This window comes from Cladophialophora immunda (genome assembly GCF_000835495.1).
Source record: "Cladophialophora immunda strain CBS 83496 unplaced genomic scaffold supercont1.1, whole genome shotgun sequence".
NCBI lineage: Eukaryota > Fungi > Ascomycota > Eurotiomycetes > Chaetothyriales > Herpotrichiellaceae > Cladophialophora > Cladophialophora immunda.
Window position 1 is genome coordinate 3962202 of NW_015622541.1, and position 18451 is coordinate 3980652.

Consider the following 18451-nt stretch of genomic DNA (forward strand, 5'->3'; position numbering starts at 1 on the left):
TACTCTGGCTCTGTTCTACCATTTCTTACAGCCAGATAGCTAGGCTATTCCGACCACGTGTCCCAAAGGACCCAAAGGCAAGTCGATACCTGCTCTGTCCATTGTTGAAGTTGGCCGTCAGAGCACCCTACATATCACAGTCAGCCAGCAAGTGTCCATCTGTCCCAGTCCTTCCCTCCGACATTCTGTCACAAGATGTCGTATCTTCCCAAAGAGGCCATCAATCTCACAGGTGGCTGCTATTGCAAAGCCATCCGATACACTGTCAAAGTCCCAGCTTGGGGCGAGCGTCCTCCAGTCCCCGGCGCACTTGAGACTCCTATCTCGTCCACCGAAACGGTCCAGACAAAACTGCCCTTGGTTGACATCGACCATTGCGGCAATTGCCGTCGCCAAGCTGGCTGTCTGGTTCAATGTTGGCTTATAGTCCCGATCAACTGGGTGGAATGGGACCTGCAATCGAAAGAAGCTGCGGGCAATGGGCAAACGCTTCATTTGTCTACGCGTGAAGCCGTCGGGCCCCTCCAGGGGACCGAGAACCTGCCCTCAACCTACGTATCGCGCTTCTCCTGCACTGATCGAGCCACGAGGGTGTTCTGTTCACGGTGTGGTACAAACCTCACATATCTGAGCCACAAACACCTGGATACCCCACAGGCATTTGTCGATGTTACAGTCGGCAGCCTCGATCCGGAATCTGTCGAATTGGCGAAGCCAGATCGGCATGGCTGGTGGGACTTTGGTGTTGAGTGGATCAAGACTCTGCTCAGAAAGGGAGACGGCGGGTTTATGATCAGACACCAGACGGGTGATGTGTCTCGAGCTGTGGAAGATTAATCGCACCGCAGTTGTCCTAGTAGTCAACCCCGACGATTTCATTTCTGACCGAGCTCAAACTCTATCAAGCTTGCCGTGTGGTCTCGGATCTGAAACGAGAATGGCAGACGTATATAATGTCGAATAAGTATGAACTATACGAGTAGAGAAAACAATAATGCAGTCGGTAGCATCTCAACAAAGCACGACATGTTGCCCAGTTCGGACGCTGACAGACAGACCACTGTCATTTGAAAATTGTCTCCAACTCCAAGACACCAAACTTGTCTCAATGACTGATGCCTCTGCACAGCACCGACCTGGAACCCAACGCTCCTCAAACCTTGAACCGGCCGCTTTCTGCCTATCTCAGGCACCGGCACCTCCAGGGATGATCGAGCAGGATGTGACCCTGCAAGAAGCTCCCCGAGAGGGAGAACTACTCGTGAACTCACCCTGGACTCGGTCCCTCATCGTCCGTACCTCCCTGCTCTTCCTCCTTGTCTCCTCCTCCACATGTTTCGACCGAGCCATGATTTTCTGACGAGACGGTCATGACAAATAGGCGGGCGCCCTCGCCGGCCTCACGGTCGACTTCTCCCTGTACCCCCTCGACACGGTCAAGACGCGGCTACAGTCGAACCTGACGAGGAGCAACCATGCGTCCATCCTCCCGCGCCATACCGTCCAGGGTACGCTGCGGAGCATGTACGCCGGGCTCCCCTCGGCGTTGCTGGGATCCATGCCGTCGGCTGCGTCCTTCTTCGTCGTCTACGATGGCGTCAAGAGATCGCTGATCGATCCGAAGCAGTCGTCCTCACAACAGGCGTCCGCGCACATGCTGGCTTCGTCGCTCGGGGAGATCGCGGCTTGCGCCATCCGCGTGCCCACCGAGGTCGTCAAGCAGCGAGCTCAAGCAGGACTCTTTGGTGGCTCGGCGTTGCTCGCGTTGCAGGACATCCTGGGCCTGAGAAAGACCGATGGCTTCACGACCATGGTCCGGGAGCTGTACAGAGGAGGCGGAGTGACTATTATGCGCGAGATACCCTTCACAATCACCCAGTTCAGCCTGTGGGAATACTTCAAGGCCTCCTACTCAGATCGACAGCACAGACTAACCGGCCGCCATGAAGGACTGGTCACGGCCTCCGAGAGCGCAATCTTCGGCAGCATCGCCGGAGGTATCGCCGCCGGGTTCACAACACCGCTGGACGTGCTGAAGACCCGCATCATGCTCGCTCGGAAGGAGGCCGGCAGTTCGTCCGCTCGAGCCGGTCCCGTGAGAGTCCTGCAGCAAATATGGAGGGACGAGGGCGCCCCGGGCTTGTTTCGTGGCTTTGTGCCCCGTGTGGGCTGGATTAGCACCGGAGGTGCGATCTTTCTAGGAACATACCAGTATGTCTGGAATCTCCTAGGTCATGAAGAATCATGAAGGATTTTCCACCATGGGTCTGCATCGATTGCAAGTCTACAGGAACCGGACGACCTTCCGCTCAGAAATGAAAGAGCATTCTAAATCTAGCTAATGTGTATCCTACGTCATGTGATTTTTGTGCAAATGTTATTCTTTCTTTCAGAGCAAGTGTTGACGGGCGCTCGTATCATCCCATGCACCTTATTTTATTGTTTCGAATGGTCTCCCATCAACCCAAGTCTAACAACGAAGGCATCACCCTCTAGCTTTGTAGTCACTCCCCTGCCTCGAGTGCTTCTTCCTTCCGGTCCACGTCGACTTAACACTCGCTTTGGATGATTGCTTTTACAACGCCCAGCAGTCCATGCCTCTGTTCTTGCCGCATTCCTTTGTTCTACCGTACTACACCCGTCGTCTCCTCACTCTCGACATCCGTGGGCACCTGTGAAGGATGGGGTAACTTCAACTTCTTCCTCCCGTTGCTCTTATAGTACAGCACCACATCGCCACCCGTTCGCCAAACGTGCACGCGTAGCGTAGCCAGTGTTGTGTTGGGATGGACCAGTTGGTTTTGGCAGTATAGTTCCAGATACTCCTCTGGCTTGAGCTGAGACTCTGGATTCTCTTCTACTTCAGCGGGCGCTATGTCCGGATTCTGCATTTCATTGGATTGTTGTCCCTCCGTTGTCTCGGTAGATTGAGCATGTTGAGCTGTAGGTGCTTCGATCCTCTCAGCGACGTACGCCATGATTTTCTTCGCGCGGAGCATGCGGTTCGCGTTGAGCCGAGCATTGCCATCAGGCGAAGCAATCGGCGGGAGCAAGTTTTCGTAGGGATGCAAGACGAACGACACCTTGACCGTGTCTTTGTAAGGGATTTGGTTCTGCATGTACAGAGTCAGCGGCTCAATCCTCCTTACAATGAATTACGAGAAAGGATAGCGAGGTATAGAAACCTGATAACGATTTGGACTCACCCTCAGTAATAAGTCACCCAACCACATCGGAGCAATCTTTTCAAGTGCATCTACCTCCGCAGGGTTTCCCAAGTCGCTGATCTCACCCCTATATTGGTCCGCCAGACCACCACTCTCTGGGTTATCCTCCTGGATGATGATAGTGGTGTGCGGTGGTGGGTATAGCACGGGAGTCTCTGTCGGCAGGGAGGGAGTAATCCCTTGCGGTAGTGGTTGATCTGTTTTGGACTCAAGATGCTCATCATACTCTAGACGGATCTTCTGAACGACACCGAAAAAATTATCTTCGATGTTGACCTTCTCGATGTCTTTCTCTGAAGATCGCACCGAAGCCGTATCAGAAGATCTCTCTTCCGTTGATACAACAGGCGCCTTCACTTCTGCAGACGAGCGACTCGCCATTTTCTTGGGGAAGGACATGCCCATGCCGAATTTCTTGCCAAAGAGGCCCTTTTTCCTCTCCTCGGTAGGCGACGTTGGTGTCGAGTGCGTACCGTGGACGTTGGATTCCGCCGTTGCAGGACCACCTCCAGGTGTTTTGGGGACTTTTTCGCTTTCTGAAGATGCCTCAGACTGACTATTCGCCGTGGTGTTGGTTGAAGAGAAATAGTCGACACTCTGAGATTCGGTCGCTGAGGGAGTTGGCTGCACATGAGGTGTTTGCACACGCGGGGTTTGCGCGCGCGACGACCGTGAAGGCGCCCCGTTGGGGGTCTGTGCTGGCTCCTCTTCCGCGGTAGGAGGAAGTGTGGTGTTTAATGGCGCAAAGCCAGGTGTAGCGGCGCCAATTGCCAATCCAGGAGTTGCAGGCACCATTGAGAAGCCATTCGATGCACGAGGCGTCACAACTGTCCCAGGTGACACCATGGGCGTTGTGCCGACGGATTCTGGCAGTTTGATGCTAGTTGGTGCACCAGGTCGAACAAGACCACTGGTAGGAGGAGCACTGACGGGGTTTTGCAGTGTGCGTCTATAGGCTTCGTCTCGAGCAACTTCTTCGTCAATGAGTTTCGAAAACAAGTTGCGTAGTACCCATTTGCCGAGATTGACTGTTCAGTTGATTGTCAGCTCCCCCCCACAGCCTTTCCAATTGGGATGCACCTACTTCTCTGGTCCTCGCGGAAGGCAAGATCGCTGGGCAAGTCTAGCTCGTCCGCATACACTTCAGCATCGAAGCAGTAGTTCTCCTCGAGCATGACTGTAATCTTTCCAGTCTTCGTGTCCACGCCACACCAGTTAGCAACGCTTTCAGTTGTATTGACATCCGGCACGACTTCGTCAAGATGACGACGGCCGAAAGATTTGATGGGGATGCACTGTTCCAATGTCAGTTTGCGGATATCAGCTTCAGGAGAGATGTGCCTTGCCTTGAGAAGGTCCCACAATACTACCTCGCCGGCAGTATCCAAAGTGAGTATCCTTTTCCTATCATTTAGCATGACGTGTTTGATGAGTCCATTCTGGCCCTCAATGGTCTCAGCGGGTTGGCCCCTGATAGGAACCACCAGACTCAAATCATCCGTGATCATAGCCTCTGAAGCCTTCCTCAAATTTGTCGCCGATACATTGGGATGTCTGCCCAAATGCTTCCTGCCAGGATGGAGGGCTGTGTTGGAGACACGTAGAATTGCATTGTGAGGAATTTTCTTTTTGTGTTCGACTTCGCCATTCGTGGTGCCGTTCGTGGTACCGTTCGTTGTCGGAGGGGGTGTAGGAGCTGGAGGCTCGGGGCTTAAATGACTCCTTGCCTCTGGGCTTGCGGTCCTTTCTTCCCGTGGGGACGCAGGAGGTGTTTCAACCTCAAGCTCTGTATCGACGTCGAGCCAGCGGTTGACGCTTGAGCTCGACGTTGCTGTCCAGACGGAGTCGCCAACAGGGAGTACCCGAGCAATACCATCGTGTTCTTGACACACAGCGACGGACACTCCATCGTCAATCTCCATTGCCCGTCGAGTATCAGTCTTGGCCACCAGACCAGATTTATCTCCAGAGTAGAAGACAGCCAGATTGGGATCGTCCGAGTACATGCACCAAACACTATCGTTGTGCATGGTCAAGGTATGAATACATCGTCCAGCTGCAATAGACCAGACCTTGATCGTCTGGTCGGACGAGGCAGTGAGCAGTGTGTCGCCATCGTCGCTGATCAAGATGTCCCTGACGTTGTCCGTATGTCCGACAAGTTTGGTGATGCCTTTGCCGGACTTGATATCCCACAGACGAACGACGCTTTCAGGCCCTCCGCTGGCGAGAAGGGATCCCCGTGCGCGCAAGCAGTACACCGATCCCTTGACCACATCCTCTACCTTTCCCACGTTGATTTCGAGGTTCTTACCTCCGCCATTCAGATCCCAGAGGCAAATCCTGTGATCTAAGCCTCCGGAGGCAACCCAGTTGGCTGTCCGGTCGGGCGTTGCCAGGCATTTGATATAGTCGCTGTGAGAGCCGATGGTGTACGCTTGGGACGATTCGTGTGCGTGAGGCCGCCACAGCTTTACGGTGACATCGGATGAAGCAGAGACTAGCCCCAGGTTATTTTTTACGAGGACAATGTCGTTGACCCAATGAGTATGCGCCTGCACCTGCTTGCGGAATGATACGGTGCTTTTCTTGTCTTTTGCTGCGTCCGCCTCTTGTCGATTCAACCTTTGCGCCTCCAAATCGAGGTCCCATGCGCATATCACTCCATCTCGGCCACCAGTGTATCTAGACTATTGCTCAGTATTCGTTCGCCGCGATCGAAATGAAGGGGACGGTTGCGCACAGTATTGAGCGATCCTCGTCAAATGCTAACCCGTTCACCCCAAGCCGATGGCCACCTGGCGTACTTGCCAGAGGCAGTACTGCTCACCGTTAGCCATGCGCACCCCGAGTGAGAGCAAAGATGACAAACCATAGCTGATCCTCTGGCGCTTCTTCTTGGCCATATGCGGTTGATGTGGAAGCCCCTCGATTCTCGAACCTTTGCGACAAGACAATTGGGTCTCTCTCAACCGGCCATCTCTGCAGGATCCAGTCAAAAGAACACTACCGTGGCCACGATTTTGCCTCCGATGTTCTCTACGGAGGTTGCAGAAGCATGGAAGAGCTGCATCGGCAGATCAGGTAGTATTTAGCCTGCGCCGTTGTGAAGTGCGGGCGCAGTGGACTGCGGATGGTACGCCAGTCAGGAGCTAGTCCTGCGAGTGCCTGTTCGAGAAGCTGGGGGCGGGACGGAGCCAGCCACTTTCTTCAAGATAATCTTACCGGCTGGAATTAACCCGAAGCGTAGGATATAGGACGAGGGAAGTTGCTCTCGTGCGTGATTCTGCTTGGTTGAGTTCGCAGCCTCAATATAACATACCTCGAAAGGTCTGATTTGTGGTTGAACGTGATAAACTGGTATCTACAAATAATATCAAGGCCCTTCGCAGATGGCATTTTCAACAACTCTGGCTTTCTCCAACACGCATTCCAACCAAGGCCCTGGGCCAAAAGAAACCACAAAGCGACCCATCACCCAACAAGCTCCCATGACATGTCAATCTTCCAAATTCTACACAATGCGATCCCCATTAGTGCTGCCGTGCGACATGGACATAGCCGTTCCATCATAGGTCTCCAGGACTCAAAAGGTGGTCATCCGATTTCCCAGCCTTGTCCACTACTTGGCTGGCGGCGGTCCGCCGGATCCGGCTTCCAAAACGTGGGTGTGGCCTTCTGCATGGTGAACAGTCCCGTTCTCTTCTTGATAGCAGACTCTTGCGCCCAATACCCAGTCGTCCTCAAGCACTTCTTCCATCGTCGCTCGTTCGGCTGGGTCGATTTTGAGCATGCGGCCAATGATGTGGCGGCTTTCCCGCGGAAGAATGCGGAGCAGTCGCCATGGGCCTTTGATCACTTCCTGCTTATCCCCACCAGATGTCGAAGGCCGCCCTTCATCCACGCTTTCCGAGTGGTGATGATGATGATGTGACGCATTAGCACTGCCGTTGGCTTCGCCATGTTGTCGCGAGGCGTTATCTTCGCTCGGACTTAGATGCGAAGATTTCCGGGGGTGTGAATCTGGGACAGGCGTGCCCGGTGTAGGCGGAGAAGCGAACAGTTTGTAGGAGTTGTCGACAAGTCGTGGCTGTTTCCACGGGAAGCGGCGAAGTGACATGCAGCAGAAGATGATTGCCAAAGACCAGATATCTGTCGCTGTCGGGTCGTACTTCTTTTCCTCATACACCTCCGGGGCGAGATAAGGATCCGATCCAACAATTCCTGCAACATCATCATATTAGCGTACCTTTTCATGCCAGGGGTGCGATGACAAACCTGAAGCGAGTACAATTTCGTTCTCAAAAGGATACCGGAACACTGTGGCACTTCCAAAGTCGATCAGCTTCATGATGCCGTGCTCGCTCACCACCACATTATCCAATTTGAGATCACGATGTGCGAGCCCCATACTGTGCAGATAGCTGACACCATTGACAATTTGAAGGAAAGAACATGCAATCTCCTCTCTCGTCATCTTGCCCGTCATCACGATGGCAAAGAGATCGTAGGGGGCATACTCCATCACCTCAAACCATCGATGGTTTTCCTGGATGATGTCCATGGTTTCAATAATATTGCCATGATGTAGAGTTGAGCCGATACAGAACTCTGCCGTGACTTTCTTCGAGTAGTCCTTCTCGCTCTCCCAGGAATGTTTCTCCCGGAATTGTTTCACGGCAAAGGTGACTCCGTCGCTGCTTCGCTTGAGTAACCTCACGGAGCCACCTGCGCCAGAGCCGAGCACCTTGCCGAATTTTCCATACTTCGCCTCAAGGCTGTGATCATCCATAAAGGGAACATTGGACGGTGGAGCTTGGTGGGGAGGCGTCCTGGTTCCCGATCTCTGACTGGACTTGCGCGAGGCTGGGACTGTGGATGCCAGTGAGTCTGGCTGGTTATTGTGCTTCTTGTGGCCGTGACCAAGCCTGAAGAATCGTTTTAGTTCAGACATTGATCCATGTTTCCTCCCGTCTAAGCCGCTCTTCTCGCTACCACTATCCGTGACGTGGGAATAAGGATCCTTCTTGTTCGATCCAAATATTGATCCTCGCTTGTCAGAGAGCTCTGTAGAACTTGATTGTCGTGGTATCCGCTCTGCCGCCGCCGCGATAGCTGGGGCTAGGGATCCTCTTCCCAGGCTTCCGAAATGCCGCGGCTCAGGCGGCTTTTGTAGAGCACCCGGTTGTGGGGAGGAAGGTCGAAGTTTGGGTGTCCCAACGGGACTCTGGTCCGCTGGGCTCGCAGATTCAGAGGGACCAATCTCAAATTTGGCTATCCGTCTCTCATGCCCTTGTTCTGACTTCGCCGGGGCTTGTTCGGAGGACCGAGGTGGGGAGACAGGATGAGAAGGCGATATGGACTGAGACAGTCCCTTTCCCTGTGAGTCTGGAGGTGGCGATGTTTGCGGAGTTATCGCGTGTTGGCCTTGCTGGCCACGTCCTGCAGAAACAGATTCTTGCTTCCCGTCTTTTGAGCCATGCGGTGTCAAGGGAGGGGATTGAAATGCAGAGGACATGGAGCCGTGGCCTTGTCTTATTGAGCCACGAGGAGTACCAGGCGTCTCACTGTCTCTTGAAGGGACCTGAGAGCTTTTTGTCAGCTTGATACAGTAAGATGGAAGGTTCCGCATACCCGTGAGGGAGGCATAGACACCGGTTCGTAGGCAAAATTCGCCATGCGGTTTTCCTGCAGCCGGGACTTTTGTAGAGACATGGCCAAATTCCTGATCTGTTCGTGGGCTTCGGGACTGAGCTCCTCATTCTTCACCCCGCCAGCTTGGGAAGGACGCCTCGAGTCGTCCAGAGGATCTATTTCTTCATTTTCCGCAGCAAATCGCACAGCACCCTGCGTTGACTCTGGATTGTCTTTTTTCTCCGTGTTTTGTCGCCGTTCTTGCTCCGCTTTGGCATCTAGGGTCGCCGAGTCAGCCGATTGCACCATGATTTCTGCTCCTTCACCAGCTCTCGCGTACCTGTGTCGTCTTTGGCGTCGTCGCCGGGGAGAAACATCGCGGACAGGTTGGAGGGCATGTTATCGGAAGATCGTGGGCCGGAAGCGTGGTGATTTGCGGTAGAGATCGGAAGCGAGGGTAAACGACTACATTAACGAGTGGTGGTGTCTGCCAAACTTTGCCGAGAACCGCGAAAACGTGAGATATGGCTAGAAATGAAAGATCTGAGTCGAATTCATGTTAGAATAGAGATTACTATCAGAGAACACTGCGTTGGGGTGACTCGCCGGGGGGGACAGATGAGCTAATACGGGTAGCGAAAAGGCATTGGCGCGGGTCAGGAAGGGCGGCGGAACTCACATGCTGTTCAGTTACGTCGAATGCGAGATTTTAATCTCTTGCTTCCGATCTATTAAACGCAATCGGAAGGACCGAGAAGAAGCGGATCTGGTGGAGCGACAGTTGGACAGATGAGAAGGTAGGAAGTGAGACAGCAGGAGGCAGGATGGCAGAGGCCTTGGTGGACTGGCATATGAAAGCGGTGGCCCAAAGGATGTCAGGTACAGTAATAACAGCTGTATGCTCACTTAATAACCCAAGACGGGCTTTTGGAAAAATGCGCCAGGACAAGCGGGAGAAATTTCAGCGACTCAGCGAAGCCACCACCACGGGTTACCACCACTGGCAACCTAGCGCAACGAGACGAAAAAAGGTGGGATGTTCGCAAGTTGCCCCGCCACTGGCCCATCGCAGCGTATCATTGCTGCTTCCAGCGGGGAGGTGTTGTACCGACTGCGTTCTCAGAGCTCCTCTACTTGGTGCAGTGGTTCGATGGCCCTGGGGAAACAGCAGGACCCTTTTTCCCTTCTGACCATGGCACAAATGTCATTTGGGCTGACAAGGTCAAGCTCATGAGCCCGGCTCACGGGAACCAACCTTGACGACGATGGGGGATCCAGATGGCGTCCCATGCCGTTATTCCTTCTACCACCACCACCACTCATCACTGCCTACCTAGGTGACTATTACTACTGGGGGAAAGGCGTTGCTTGTGTTTGGACGGGTCATTGAGCGGAGCGCAGAAACGGCCGACCGGGTTTGGGTTGTGTGACAAACACCTGCACTCTTCTCAAGCTGCTTCTCCCATTCTTGTTACCTGGTGTTTTCGCTCTATTTTTGCCTCCAGCGCCTTGTCCTAGGATTTCCTTCCGGCCCAGCCGGACACAATATGATGACAATGCTGCATACCTACTTTACGTATCATACACCTTACCCGTTCGCGACTGACGACGTCTCGGTGTCTGCCTGAACGCGAGGCAGAAGGTTCTTTCAGGCAAGACGTCATCTTTGTTCTCGTATTCTTTTGGAAGCTTCCGAGTGAACGAGTCATCTTCGCCAGACCGAGGGTCTTTTGATTTGAGCATGCGGATACAAGGACCGTTTTGCATTACATGTGCCATTGGGCCTAATTCTCACATTGTGTGGTCATCCTAATCCACCGGAACCCAGGGGCATCTTCGTTCTTGGGATGCCGCCGTCCCCACGGGGTCGCGTGGTTGTCTGAGGTCGTGCTTTTATGCAAGATAGTCGAAAGGTAGTTAGGACAATGAACCAATATCCCTTCTCGGTCGGAGTTTGCCCATTCCCTTTCGGCTTTCTCTCGGCTATCCATTGAGCAGTCCACAGTCTCGAGGGATGATAGAATAAGATCATCTCCGTTCTGAACGTAGTGTTTGCCCCCCATGACCCATTGTCCTTGAATGCGTTGCGGCAAAGGGCGCCCTGCTATGACCCAATTGAGGGTTCGGGCGGGTGTCGATCATCGGCCTTGGTCCCGAGGCAACTTTGCTCGCATGTTCGCAGGAGACATGCCCAAAGATCGTGACCTGGTCATACAAGGGGATATTGTCCAGGTCCTCGCCTATTCACGGACTGCTCGGCTCGTCGTGTGGAGGTGCAGGAGCTGTCAACTGTAGATATCGACAGGTCCCGCAAGTATCTCCTTGGTTGAATGCTGCAGCCTTCGACCAGGTGATCAATGTGCACTGCAATCAGAGCTACTCCGAGGCTCATTCGAGTTGGCACACTTGTAGATGATCTGGCGGCTCGGGTTACGGCACGACTTTGACGCCGATGGATTTGCATTGCCACATGATGCATTTGCAAAGACCTTCAAGACTCAATCCAGATAGCCGTGTCTCACTTTGCTTGATTTTTGCAATCTCGAATATGTGTTTGAGTGAAACGGTGCCGACACTTTCGTGGCCTGGTCGTTTTGCGCCCTTGATTTTGCCCTTGACCTCTTTTACTCCAGCTGCTTGGAGGAGTAGCCACGATGTGTTGGGCGTGCGGATGTCGAAGCTGAAGGAGCGATCTGGCCGGACTGTCACTCGCGCTGGTATGGGTACACCGGGGGTAATATGTGCGGTTCGGGCATTGAATTCCTTCTCCGACATCAGTATGGCCACTTCTCTGAGCCTCTAGCGAATATCCCTACCTTGCAGAAATCCATGCTCTTGACACCTTTGCTACCAAGGGCCGGACCAACTGGCGGGCTCGGACTGGCTTGACCGGCGCCAACAATCAGTTTGACAATCTGGTCACGAGCAGGCGCCTTCTTCGCCATTATGGTCTTGTATTTGGCAGATTCAGTGGGAGGATAGGGTCGTAAAAGCAGGGGCCGACTGACGTCGAGAGGGACTCTTCAATTCTGCTGCAAGAAACGACTATGCTCGCAGTGGAGAGATGAAGGATTGATTGATAGGGAGCTTGAGATTGCGCTGAATCTCGAAAATATTGAAGCTCAACTCAATAAAGCAAACTTGACCCCTGTAGCGCCAGCTGCAAGGAGCGCAGTTACGGGCGACTAAGCCTTGCAAGATCTAGCGCAGGTTGCTGACTGGTGTCCCGTGTGCATCCGCCGAGATGGCCACAAGGGCGCCTGGGCTCGGGCAGGCCTGCAAAGGGGAAGCCTAGCCTTAAAATTTCTGTTAGTCAGTGGGCGGCTCTTTAAGTGCGACAACGATTTCCCCCAAGGCACTGCTGGCATCCCATTCGCCTATGGTGACGTCGAGTTCCCCTGGATGGCTGATGCATCAGGTACTCCCCCGTACATCCATAGGCTTACATTCTGCCTGTTGTAATTGATAAAACACCTCGTCGGTTTCCCGGTCATATTCTCTTCTGATTCTGCGTCGCAGTACTACAGACAACATGAATTGGTTCAAACAGCAGTTAGCCAACGTTGTGGGCACCGAGGAGCCCGAATATGGGCCTACAGCAGTCCAACCGGTTACCAAGCAGGATGTGCCCTACTCCATCCTCTCCAAGGATGATCTGCGGTGGAAGGCCATGGACCACACAAATGTCGAGACCGAGACGTTTTATTTCTATACCGACGACGGGACGACCGCCATGGCTCAAGTCATCTACAGCAATGTTGGGTAAGGGTGGCACGATAGGCGTGAAGGTTGTTTCTGCATTTGCGCTGACTATCAATTGGCAGGGGACTCCATACTACGGCACAGTTCAATAGCAAAATCTTCAACTACGAAGGCCCCGGAAAACATCTCTGGTGCTCAGACCCATTGAAAGACTACGGCTTCGACGAGCCAAAGACAAGCTTCTACGCCGACAATGTGGCTCTGGAAATGAACGAGGCGGGTGACACGTACACAATCAAGTCTGCCAGAAATGACAACTGCATTGTCAACTTGACCGTTAAAAGAGCGGCGCCGGGATTTCAACTCGGCAAAGATGGCACAACCTACTTTGGCACCGATAAGAACCACCCTTGGGGGTCTATGCGCCACGCCTTCTGGCCGCGGTGTACAGTGACCGGCACCATGCAGACGCCCACGAAGACGTACAACTTGGAAGGCAAAGGCACTTATATCTACGCTCTGCAGGGGATGAAACCACACCACCTGGCAAATAGATGGAACTTTGCCAACATCCATACAAAAGACTACTCGGCCGTCCTCATGGAATACACGACACCTGCCTCTTATGGGAACACTACGGTTGGAGTTGGGGGCATTGCTAAAGACGGCGAATTGATATGCGCTGGTGAATGTACCGCCGAACATCTCACGTCCATGCGAGAGACACCTCACGATTGGCCAGAACCAAGGACGATCTTATGGAAATGGAGTGGGCAGGAGGATGGCAAGGCTGTTCACAGTGAAGTCAGAGGCAGTCTGCCGGTCAAGTCAGATCGGGTCGATGTCCTGGCACATTTGCCCGGCTTTGTTAAGTCCTTCATTGGTCACGCGACCGGCCTGAAACCACACATCTTCCAGGTAAGGAACCCCGGCTCCCTTCGTGTAACGTCTTTTGCAGAGAGCAATCGATACTAATGTGTTGACCAGTATCTATCAAACGATGAACTCGAGCTGAAAGTCAAGGTTGGCGACGAGGCAGAGGTCTCCGAGCCCGGCAAAGTGTTCACTGAGGCGACGTTCATCTCATAAAGACAAGATCCCCAATCAAGTTTCTTGTACTCATGACATTGCATGACTGGAATAGAAATTGGACGAGGGCTGGATAGGTAAACCATGGTTTGAATATGGGAGATGCTATGTCCTTAGCAAGCTGTTTAATGTGTAATTCTTCGATACTCTTTATGTCGTTCTTAACTGGGCCGGTCCTCAGTCTAAGTTTTTCTTTTCCCTTCTCTTCCACAGATTCACTTCACTTCTTACAGATGGTCGTCAACTTATTTCACTTCGGTTCTTCGACTCCTGCCACTCTCCTCATCCGCTCACCTCTCGTTCAAGCACCGAGTGCCGACAAAGCTCTTACAGTTCCCGCCTACTCTTCACTCTCATCTCTCCTCCCTTGCACCGTTGCGTACTGCCGCTCTGCTTCAGAGTTTCCTGCCGGATCTCAACATGCCAGGGTACCAGCTCCCCATGCGTGGGAAGGGCTTGCACGGCCCGACAGTTCCAAGACGCCACAGGAAGGTCTTACGAGACAATATAAAAGCCATCAGTGAGTTTGTTCTCATTCGACTGTCGTAAACGATTCTGGCCCTGGATCTAACTGGTCTTTTCACCAACAGCAAAGGGAGACATCAGGTATGGGTGAAACCCCACGAACTCACTTATGTCGGCATGCTGATTCGACCATGTTTGATGCAGACGACTCGCACGCCGAGGAGGTGTTTATCGAGTCCAGCGCGACATCTACGACGCCGCTCGCAACGTTCTGGAGGCAAGGTTGAAAGATGTGAGTCTCCAGGGAAACGAGCAAGCCGGGCTGCAATTCGCTCGAACTTCTAGCCCAACCCTCAGAGGCCTTGCTTGTCTTCTCTCCTCTGCTCTCCCAAGTCTACCGGTGGACTTTTCTTCACCTGCTGTCTAAACCTTCGGAGCTGATCCACCTGCCTGTTCTCGACGCAGATCATCAAAAACCTCACCATCGTCCTCGGAAACTCGAGTGATCCCAATCACGAGGACGGGCGTCTCGAGGGCGTCTACGGAAAGAGAAGACGTGTAGGTGGCCACCTCGCTCGTCAGCGTTGCGTCGACGTCTGGTTATTCCGGTACATGATTGACTGATACTGATCACTGAGAATATAGACGGTCACGACGAAGGATGTCATATTTGTTCTGTATCGGGTGAGTGTTCTCCATCCTGAACCCCCCTGGTTCTTCTTCCCTCGGTCGGTCGAAGGTTGACCGGATCGTTACAGATGGGAAGTCCTGTATACGGGTTCGACCCTCCTTACACAGGAGCCAGACGCGGCGCCATTGTCCATTGAGATGACCCCTGAGCTCCTTGGTCACGGCCGAGGTAGGAGTTACTTCGGAGCCGATCCGTTGTTGAAGAGTGAAGAAAAAGGAAAGAGTAAGACGGAGACCCATTTGCTCCTGTACGGCGGATATGAATGAGAAGGACCACATGCAAGCTACAATTGTGAGGGCGAAAGTCGGCCAGAACAGGATTCCGCCACGAATCGAACTTCAGGGTGCTGGCAGCCACTGTGACACCAAAGGGCTGCAATGCGTGTTGCAGCAGGTACTGGCTGAACGGCGCTGTGTGCATACGGTCTGCGGTGCTCCGGAGAAACTCTTGGACAATGGTTCAGGAGGGAGAAATTTTGCGATACTAGTAAGAGCTGGGTTGGACTACAGTTTTCAGGGGACTAAAAAAGAGTGCCAGAATATCCGTCAGAGGAGCTTTTGTGATCATTGATCATAGTAAGGAAGATCCAATACAAACGAGGACAGCCTCGTCCACACCTGAGAGATTTGAGGGACGGCTGCTTTCTTCATCCCTTTCACCCCCTTCCATCCTCGCTGGTCTTCCCTTGGATAACAGTTAAGGTGTCGAACCATATCGCTCCCTATCAAACACACCGTTTAGCACTTCAACAATAACTTCCCCGTAGTCTTCCGTCCCTCCAAGTCTATGTGTGCCTGCTTTGCGTCGCTGAGCGGGTACACCTTGTGGATTTTAATTTTCAGCTTCCCTGCCTTGATCAGGTCCAGCACACCATTTGCATAGAACTCAAGTTCCGGGCGTGTGACGATGTAGTTCATTAGAGTGGAGCGCATGATGGAGAGGTTCTTGGCCGTCAGGCGCGCGATGTTGATCGGAGGAATGGCACCAGATGCTGTTCGCGGAGAGTTAGAAATTGGTTGCAGGCAAGGCGGAAGCGAACAGGAGATAGCACGACATGTAAGAAACTGGGGATTGTGAAACTCACCGTTACCAAAGTATACAACTTTGCTTTTTCTCTTTGCGACCTCCATACTGCCTTCATAGGTATCCTTGCCCACCCCGTCAAACGTGCAGTCCACGCCCTCGCCATTCGTTAATTTCAACACCTGTTCGACCCAAGTTGGCCCGCTTGTGGCCTTGTAGTCGATCACATGCGTTGCACCGTTTTCCTTAGCAAGAGCGCACTTCTCAGGGCCGCCAGCGGTGCCGATCACTGTACATCCCATGTCACTCAGGATCTGGCAGAGGAGCAGCCCCATCCCTCCTGCGGCAGCGTGGACCAAGATCGTTTCGCCTTTCTTCACTGGGTATGCCTCTTTGACCAGCGAGAGAGCAGTCATCCCCATGAGGAAACCCCCAACCGCGTCTTCGTCCGACACACCTGGAGGGATTTTAATTGCTCGATCTGCGGGCACGGCCGTGTACTCGGCATAACCTCCTTGCTTTATCCACACCACGCGATCTCCCTCTTTGAATCCCAGTGGGTTGTTTCCTTGAATCTTTGCGACTGTGCCAGCGGCCTCTTGACCGGGGATCAGGGGATAGGATGCGGGGTACAGGCCAGTGCGGAAGTAGGTATCAATGAAGTTGACGCCAGCAAAGTTGTTTTTCACCAGAATTTGGCCGTCCTCGAGTTTGGGCAGAGGTTGAGACTCGGTGTATTCCAGGACATCAGGGCCGCCAGTCTTGGAAAACGAGACCGCCTTCATTGTAGATGGGAGGGATGACATGGTGCGAGTTGCAGTGGAATTCGGACTGAAGCGCGGGGAGGGACTCTGGCGGAGGGATAGCTGTGAGGTGAGACTGCCGAGACGAGTGGATGCTGTCGCTGTGGTAGTTATCTTTGTCAATGTAGCTCGAGAACGTAGAGACATGGAACGTTTTATGTGAGCTGAGCTCGCGTTAAATTCGGAGCAATTGTGAATATGTCAATGGTAATATAGCCTTCTGTGATATGGGGACGGCAGGGCTTCTCGCGGGCTGTTTCCGTGCGACTCAACGCTGCAGCATAAACGATCTCCAAATATGCATGCAGGGCAGTTACATCTCGACAAATATCTGGACGCTTATGTGCCAGCTTGGTCCTTGGTGAGGAGAAATGATAGTGCCGAAATCGTCGTCATATATTTCTAAGCACGAGCAGGTCAATTCGACCTTCTCTCCGCAACTTATGGCAAGCTTGAGTGATCTCGCCGATATCGCAAATGCCCCCCGACATAGTAAACAATGGATGTTTCGCTAGATTGTTTCAGCTGACTGATTGCGGATGGCGTTGGTGCTTGTCTCTCGAATTGAAACCCTCTTCTTGCTCGTACTAGAGCTTATCGAATTTCGGGATCGTCCTCCTAAATCGACACGGGTAGCCCAATTGACTGGCGTGAGTAGCTATTTCGTTTGGGCCGCAGACCAGTTTACCCCGCGAACCCCTCACTCTTGAAGTGGCTTTTGATGGTGGGTGTCGACTTTGCTTATCATGCCGAGTCGGACTGCTGCAATTGGCAATTCATCCGTGTTGAACCGAAGCTGAGACGAAGCTTCCCTTTCAAGGTGCCCAGCGCCCGGGCGCAATTTGTAGAATCCAAGGCTGACATGAGTGCAGGCCTGATTGGCAAGCGGGCGTCCCGCCGTGGAACATGTGTTAAGCGAGAAGGGCTGAACGAGGATGGCGACTTCCGGGCACGGGGGAGGTTGATGGTTGGGCCCCCAATCATGGCATGCTCGTAAGGAATGATCAACCCAGCCATTGACCAGTCTTAGAACGTCGCACAAAAGTTCCAAGTTCGCGTCCGTCATGCCATCATGAGATTAGTGGCATATCCAGACGGGCAACCACACAGTAGTAGACAGTTACTCTGGTTGTGGAACCGGACAACAAGGCAATCGTCGAGAGAGCAAAAAAGGTGTGTAGAAACGTCTGGATTGGTTGGACAAAACATCTGGCGTGACTGTCGGGCCCTCTCTTTCATCATCTCTCCATGAGTAAAGGACAAGCTGAGTCATGCAGCAGTTATAAAATCATTCTTCCCAACAAGAAAGGACGTCCGTGGCGTTATGTATGGGACAAAAGCCTGCCATTGATGGGTTGCCAACGAGGCTTGGGCAGACACCGCTGTGATGGCAAGCCTCGCCACTGGCTCTCACCACAGTAATGTGGCCGTGCCTTGAGCGTGGCATCTTTTGCTGGCAGACGATCCATGTCAGGCACCATGCACTCATGAGTGGTTCGCAAAAATGGTCTGTCAACATAGTTCGATCCAATTGGGCCCAGAACCTGACAGGGCCTTTTGGTAGGGTGTTGGAACTTTCCTCTTCTTCGGAGTACCTCACAAGCATCCCACCTCACCTCAGCTTCTTTCGGAAGTACATTGCAGGCTAGTAGGACCTCTCGCAGACGTTGATGAGTGTGTCGAGGGGCTATGGTAATGGCCCTGTCAGCACCAAGTACCTTTGTAATGTGCTAAAATGCGTGCTAATAATGGTAAAACGAGGAAGGCGGCCGAAGGATCGACGGTCGCGTTCATGGCGGCATCCGAGTGTATATCAC

At 53.0% G+C, this 18451-nt stretch overlaps 7 protein-coding genes across 8 annotated transcripts; 3 read left to right on the forward strand and 4 right to left on the reverse strand.

Moving 5' to 3' along the window:
* Positions 1-36: 36 nt before the first annotated feature.
* Positions 37-969, forward strand: PV07_01155 (uncharacterized protein). The gene has a single exon (XM_016387664.1). It carries the CDS (start codon positions 196-198, stop codon positions 835-837), a length of 642 nt encoding a protein of 213 aa, XP_016254592.1. The 5' UTR covers positions 37-195; the 3' UTR covers positions 838-969.
* Positions 970-1100: 131 nt separating this feature from the next.
* Positions 1101-2380, forward strand: PV07_01156 (uncharacterized protein). Its single transcript, XM_016387665.1, has 2 exons — positions 1101-1291; positions 1382-2380. The coding sequence occupies exons 1-2, from the start codon at positions 1109-1111 to the stop codon at positions 2246-2248; spliced, it is 1050 nt and encodes a 349-aa protein (XP_016254593.1). The 5' UTR covers positions 1101-1108; the 3' UTR covers positions 2249-2380.
* Positions 2350-6374, reverse strand: PV07_01157 (uncharacterized protein). The gene is made up of 6 exons (XM_016387666.1): positions 6100-6374; positions 5971-6049; positions 4574-5912; positions 4312-4522; positions 3207-4255; positions 2350-3113 (listed from the first exon to the last, which is right to left on the reverse strand). Exons 1-6 carry the CDS (start codon positions 6131-6133, stop codon positions 2625-2627), a joined length of 3201 nt encoding a protein of 1066 aa, XP_016254594.1. The 5' UTR covers positions 6134-6374; the 3' UTR covers positions 2350-2624.
* A 105-nt stretch (positions 6375-6479) lies between these two features.
* Positions 6480-9777, reverse strand: PV07_01158. Of its 2 annotated transcripts, XM_016387667.1 has the most exons (5): positions 9541-9777; positions 9202-9404; positions 8862-9139; positions 7506-8811; positions 6480-7451 (listed from the first exon to the last, which is right to left on the reverse strand). In XM_016387667.1, the coding sequence occupies exons 2-5, from the start codon at positions 9257-9259 to the stop codon at positions 6850-6852; spliced, it is 2244 nt and encodes a 747-aa protein (XP_016254595.1). In that variant the 5' UTR covers positions 9260-9404; positions 9541-9777; the 3' UTR covers positions 6480-6849. The 2 variants fall into 2 exon arrangements, with proteins under 2 accessions (XP_016254595.1, XP_016254596.1); XM_016387668.1 differs by lacking the exon at positions 9541-9777 and having other exon boundaries at positions 9202-9528.
* A 460-nt stretch (positions 9778-10237) lies between these two features.
* On the reverse strand, positions 10238-12007 carry PV07_01159 (ribosomal protein L11). The gene is made up of 2 exons (XM_016387669.1): positions 11678-12007; positions 10238-11624 (listed from the first exon to the last, which is right to left on the reverse strand). The coding sequence occupies exons 1-2, from the start codon at positions 11804-11806 to the stop codon at positions 11292-11294; spliced, it is 462 nt and encodes a 153-aa protein (XP_016254597.1). The 5' UTR covers positions 11807-12007; the 3' UTR covers positions 10238-11291.
* Positions 12008-12240: 233 nt separating this feature from the next.
* On the forward strand, positions 12241-13883 carry PV07_01160 (uncharacterized protein). Its single transcript, XM_016387670.1, has 3 exons — positions 12241-12623; positions 12686-13481; positions 13551-13883. The coding sequence occupies exons 1-3, from the start codon at positions 12394-12396 to the stop codon at positions 13650-13652; spliced, it is 1128 nt and encodes a 375-aa protein (XP_016254598.1). The 5' UTR covers positions 12241-12393; the 3' UTR covers positions 13653-13883.
* Positions 13884-15291: 1408 nt separating this feature from the next.
* PV07_01161 (uncharacterized protein) lies at positions 15292-18395 on the reverse strand. The gene is made up of 2 exons (XM_016387671.1): positions 15893-18395; positions 15292-15799 (listed from the first exon to the last, which is right to left on the reverse strand). The coding sequence occupies exons 1-2, from the start codon at positions 16779-16781 to the stop codon at positions 15546-15548; spliced, it is 1143 nt and encodes a 380-aa protein (XP_016254599.1). The 5' UTR covers positions 16782-18395; the 3' UTR covers positions 15292-15545.
* Between the last annotated feature and the right edge of the window lie 56 nt (positions 18396-18451).

What these genes read in the sequence shown, in the direction of transcription:
- PV07_01160 (XM_016387670.1), top strand. Translation starts at nt 12,394, where the DNA reads ATGAATTGGTTCAAACAGCAGTTAGCCAACGTTGTGGGCACCGAGGAG. An exon ending in GTCATCTACAGCAATGTTGG is followed by an intron (nt 12,624 to 12,685) that starts GTAAGGGTGGCA and finishes ATCAATTGGCAG; the next exon opens with GGGACTCCATACTACGGCAC. An exon ending in TGAAACCACACATCTTCCAG is followed by an intron (nt 13,482 to 13,550) that starts GTAAGGAACCCC and finishes TGTGTTGACCAG; the next exon opens with TATCTATCAAACGATGAACT.
- PV07_01161 (XM_016387671.1), bottom strand. Translation starts at nt 16,781, where the DNA reads ATGTCTCTACGTTCTCGAGCTACATTGACAAAGATAACTACCACAGCG. An exon ending in AGTTGTATACTTTGGTAACG is followed by an intron (nt 15,800 to 15,892) that starts GTGAGTTTCACA and finishes CTCCGCGAACAG; the next exon opens with CATCTGGTGCCATTCCTCCG.
- PV07_01155 (XM_016387664.1), top strand. Translation starts at nt 196, where the DNA reads ATGTCGTATCTTCCCAAAGAGGCCATCAATCTCACAGGTGGCTGCTAT.
- PV07_01156 (XM_016387665.1), top strand. Translation starts at nt 1,109, where the DNA reads ATGACTGATGCCTCTGCACAGCACCGACCTGGAACCCAACGCTCCTCA. An exon ending in CCTGGACTCGGTCCCTCATC is followed by an intron (nt 1,292 to 1,381) that starts GTCCGTACCTCC and finishes CATGACAAATAG; the next exon opens with GCGGGCGCCCTCGCCGGCCT.
- PV07_01159 (XM_016387669.1), bottom strand. Translation starts at nt 11,806, where the DNA reads ATGGCGAAGAAGGCGCCTGCTCGTGACCAGATTGTCAAACTGATTGTT. An exon ending in AGAGCATGGATTTCTGCAAG is followed by an intron (nt 11,625 to 11,677) that starts GTAGGGATATTC and finishes ATGTCGGAGAAG; the next exon opens with GAATTCAATGCCCGAACCGC.
- PV07_01157 (XM_016387666.1), bottom strand. Translation starts at nt 6,133, where the DNA reads ATGGCCAAGAAGAAGCGCCAGAGGATCAGCTATG. An exon ending in GACGAGGATCGCTCAATACT is followed by an intron (nt 5,913 to 5,970) that starts GTGCGCAACCGT and finishes GCAATAGTCTAG; the next exon opens with ATACACTGGTGGCCGAGATG. An exon ending in TATTGTGGGACCTTCTCAAG is followed by an intron (nt 4,523 to 4,573) that starts GCAAGGCACATC and finishes ACATTGGAACAG; the next exon opens with TGCATCCCCATCAAATCTTT.
- PV07_01158 (XM_016387667.1), bottom strand. Translation starts at nt 9,259, where the DNA reads ATGCCCTCCAACCTGTCCGCGATGTTTCTCCCCGGCGACGACGCCAAA. An exon ending in CGACGCCAAAGACGACACAG is followed by an intron (nt 9,140 to 9,201) that starts GTACGCGAGAGC and finishes CGGCGACCCTAG; the next exon opens with ATGCCAAAGCGGAGCAAGAA. An exon ending in TGTCTATGCCTCCCTCACGG is followed by an intron (nt 8,812 to 8,861) that starts GTATGCGGAACC and finishes AAAAGCTCTCAG; the next exon opens with GTCCCTTCAAGAGACAGTGA.